This window comes from Ovis aries, chromosome 10 (assembly GCF_016772045.2).
Source record: "Ovis aries strain OAR_USU_Benz2616 breed Rambouillet chromosome 10, ARS-UI_Ramb_v3.0, whole genome shotgun sequence".
In the NCBI taxonomy this organism is placed as follows: domain Eukaryota; kingdom Metazoa; phylum Chordata; class Mammalia; order Artiodactyla; family Bovidae; genus Ovis; species Ovis aries.
In genome coordinates, this window is record NC_056063.1 from 61,766,096 (window position 1) to 61,769,537 (window position 3,442).

At 42.3% G+C, this 3,442-nt stretch overlaps 1 protein-coding gene across 1 annotated transcript; it reads right to left on the reverse strand.

The window, feature by feature from the left end:
• Positions 1–374: 374 nt before the first annotated feature.
• Positions 375–3,211, reverse strand: LOC101104507 (HIV Tat-specific factor 1-like). The gene is given in 3 exon segments (XM_042254977.2): positions 375–1,012; positions 1,015–1,072; positions 1,074–3,211. Coding segments are annotated over 3 exon segments (2,343 nt in total). The 5' UTR covers positions 3,183–3,211; the 3' UTR covers positions 375–836.
• Positions 3,212–3,442: the final 231 nt, after the last annotated feature.

Here is a 3,442-nt window from a genome sequence, read left to right on the forward strand (position 1 = left end):
TTTTTGTTTGTTTGTTTGTTTTTTTACCAGCAGTCATTCTGGGTTTCTTTCAACTACCAAAAGCTGCCTTCACTACATAGCCAGATGGCCCTATCACAAGAAAGCTTATTTCTTGTAGGCAGGCAGGAGACTTCCATTTCAGTTTGCTATGAAGATGGCATATAACATTATTAATCATGGGAACAACTATCTCATCACCTTTGCTACACAAGGTAAAGAATGAAGTGAGCCGTAGTCCCATCATATTCTATAGGTCCTGCCCACCCTCAAGAGAAGGATATTAAACAGGGTGCATACATTAGGGGCTAGAAATCTTGGGGACCACCTTAGAATTCTCCATATAAATGGTGGAAAATTGGCTCTTTCTTAATTAGGTTTAAAAGCCCGGAAATAATATTTCATTAGCTCTTTACTCTATCCTCTATGTTGTCTTTACTTGCAAAAGTAAAGTTAGAATGTGTTTTCAATAAACTGGAGTGTCTGACAGGCTTTTGCATTTATTTTTTTTCCCATTTCTGCATATCAACAACTTTTTTTTTTATTTATGAATGTCACAAACTTCAATCAGAATACTTAAAAAATATTATTTTGCATGCACTTAACAAATCTGACAAAGAAGGAGGAGCATGTTAACTTGCATTATGCTATGGAGTTTGAACTGAACAGCCAATGAACACAGATTTAAAGTCATTACATACAGGTAACCATGAACACTTCACTGCATTAATCAGATGGCATCCTACCTCTATGCACACGTTCTTATAACACTATGAGTAATTACCCTGCAGCAGAGGCAAAATGGAGATGGAATCTCCCTAAAAAGCAAGTTTAAGGGATTAAATAGCATTGTCTTCATCATCATCATCACTAACAAGAACAAAGCTGCTGCCTGTGGACAAGGGCCCTTCCTCCTTAACATTTCCTAAACCACCCACAGTCCCTCTCTCGTCAGAATCTTCAAACAATTTGTCACTGGAGTCATCAAACAACTTCTCGTTGGAATCATCATCTCAAACACCTTTTCATCTATGTCTTCATCTTCCTTTACATCTCCATCTTCCTCATCTTCTTTTTCCATTCGAATCTTCAAATACCTTTTCATCTGCATCATCTTCTTCATCCTTTTCATCACCATCTTCAAGTTCCTTTTCTTCTGCATCTTCTTGTTCCTTTTCTTCTGCATCTTCTTCATTCTCTTTCTCATCTGATTCATCATCAAATACCTTTTCATATGCCCCTTCCTCTTCTTCTTTTTCATCTGACTCTTCATCAAACTCTTTCTCAGAGCCTTCTTCATCAGACACTTTTTCAGAGCTGTCATCTTCGAATTCTGATTTTTCAGACTCATTTTCTTCTAACTCTTTTTCTGGGATGTTTTCATTAAATTCCTTGTCAGAGGCATCTTCCTCAAAACCTTTCTCAAGGCCATTTTCTTCTAACTCTTTTTCAGAACCATCTTCAAACTGCTTTTCCGAGCAGTCTTCAGACTCTTGTTCTGAGTTGTCATCTTCAGAAGCCACCTTTTGGGGGCTGGCCTCCCCCTCAGACTCCTTGCCAGGGCCTTCTTCTTCAGACTCCTTCTCACAGCCATTCTTGTCAGGATCGATTTTGAGTTTCTTCTTTTTGGATACTCTTTCAGGGACAGTCTCTTTTGACTCTTTGTTAGGATTACCCTCTTCATGCTCTTTCTCAGGGCTGCCTTCTCCAGATTCTCTCTCAGGGAAGTCTTCTTCATGCTCTCTTTTGGGACAGCCTGCCTTAGACTCTCTTTCAAGGCAGCTCTCTTCAGATTCTTCTTGGAGACCTTCAGTTTCTTTTTCAGGACTGCTTTCTTTAGCATCTTTTTCAGAAGCAGCTTCTTCAACTTCTCCCCCATCTTCCATTTTTTCAAACTTCTTTCCATCTATAGGTTCTTCAAATGCCATTTCAGTTGCGGCTGCTTGAACTTTTGTTTGAGATGTGCCAGGGTGCTCAGAAAAATGCCTAACTCTAGAAGGCCCTGCCCTTTCCGGAGCATGGATGGAATCTGAATGCTGCAGGCCTCTGTTGGCCTCAGGAGCATTGAGGAAAGCCTCCCATCCTCTCAGCCTTTCCTCCCTTTCTCTTGTGGTCTCCTCCACCTGACAATCTGTAGTGCCATCCCACACTTGGGCAGTGATTTGACGCCCACCAAACCACCTTCCATTGAGGGTTTGAATACAATAATCAGCTTCCTCTGGATTCCTAAAGGACACAGAGGCCACACCATCAGGGTGTCTATCAAAGAGAAGGAGCTTCCTAATTTGTCCAAACTTTGAACACTCTACTCGAAGGTCTTCTCTGATTTCATTCAACACCAGAGGATCATCCTCAAAATCCACTGGATGAAACATATTTTTGATAATGACAACTCGCTCATGGTGCATTCGGGATGGGCCAGCTTGTCTCTCAGGTCTCCAATCCAACTGCTTTTGTTGCATAGACAGCTTTTTCTTGTAGTCTTTGCACTTCTTCTTCTTCTTTGAGGTGTCATATTCTCCTTTCAACTCAAATTTTGCCACCTCCACATGTAATCTGCAGCCTCTAATTTCATCTTCATCCAAAAGTTTTAATGCCAGATCCACAGATTCTCTCTTCAAATAACAGCAAAGTCCATCTCCTTTAAGATTTCCTTGATTATCTTTGTAAAGCTTGACCTTAAATTCTCCTGTTTGAGGATCTCTCATAATAATGCCAAACTTCGACATGAGCTGTATAAATTCATCCACTGTAATGTCTGGAGGCAAACCAGACACATAAACATTTGTATTTCTGTCATCTTCAACATGAAACCATCCTGATTCAGTCTTTCTCTTTTCTCCCTTCCTTTTCGGATCACTGGGATCAGGGAGTTGTCTTTGTGGAGGTTCTTCTGCAATCCTAGCACTGCCATCTTGGACACTTGCAGTAGAACTAGATGCACCAATGTTAGAAAAGCCATAATTGGCCTGATATGTAGCAATGAAATCTTCAGTGATCTTGGGGAACCAAGCCTTCTTGTCTAGGTCCCACTCGTATGGGGTGTCAGTCGGCTGCTGTCCGAAAGAATCGGTTTCTGCACCAAGATCTTTCTCGGTGTCCTTGTCCTTGGTGTCTCCATACAATTCTTGCATTCGCAACTGCTCATCAAACTCGTCGTTCGCATCCAAGTTGTTGCCGCTCATGTTGCCCACTTAGCCTAGAGGCAAGGTCCAGTCGAGCAAAGAAGCCGAGCTGATGCTGGAAGGGAACAGAGAAAAGGAGGTTGGCCACACTCAGCCAGCTCCCCATTGCTCCCCCGCTGGCCAGCCTCCCCACAGCACCCCAGCAGCGCCCGGGAAGTCAGGGCCACTCACCGGCCGCACTGCCTTCCACTGCCCAGGCTTTTGCATTTTATATTCTGTCTTTCACTTCAAGCCAACAGTGTTTCTGTCAATATAATTTT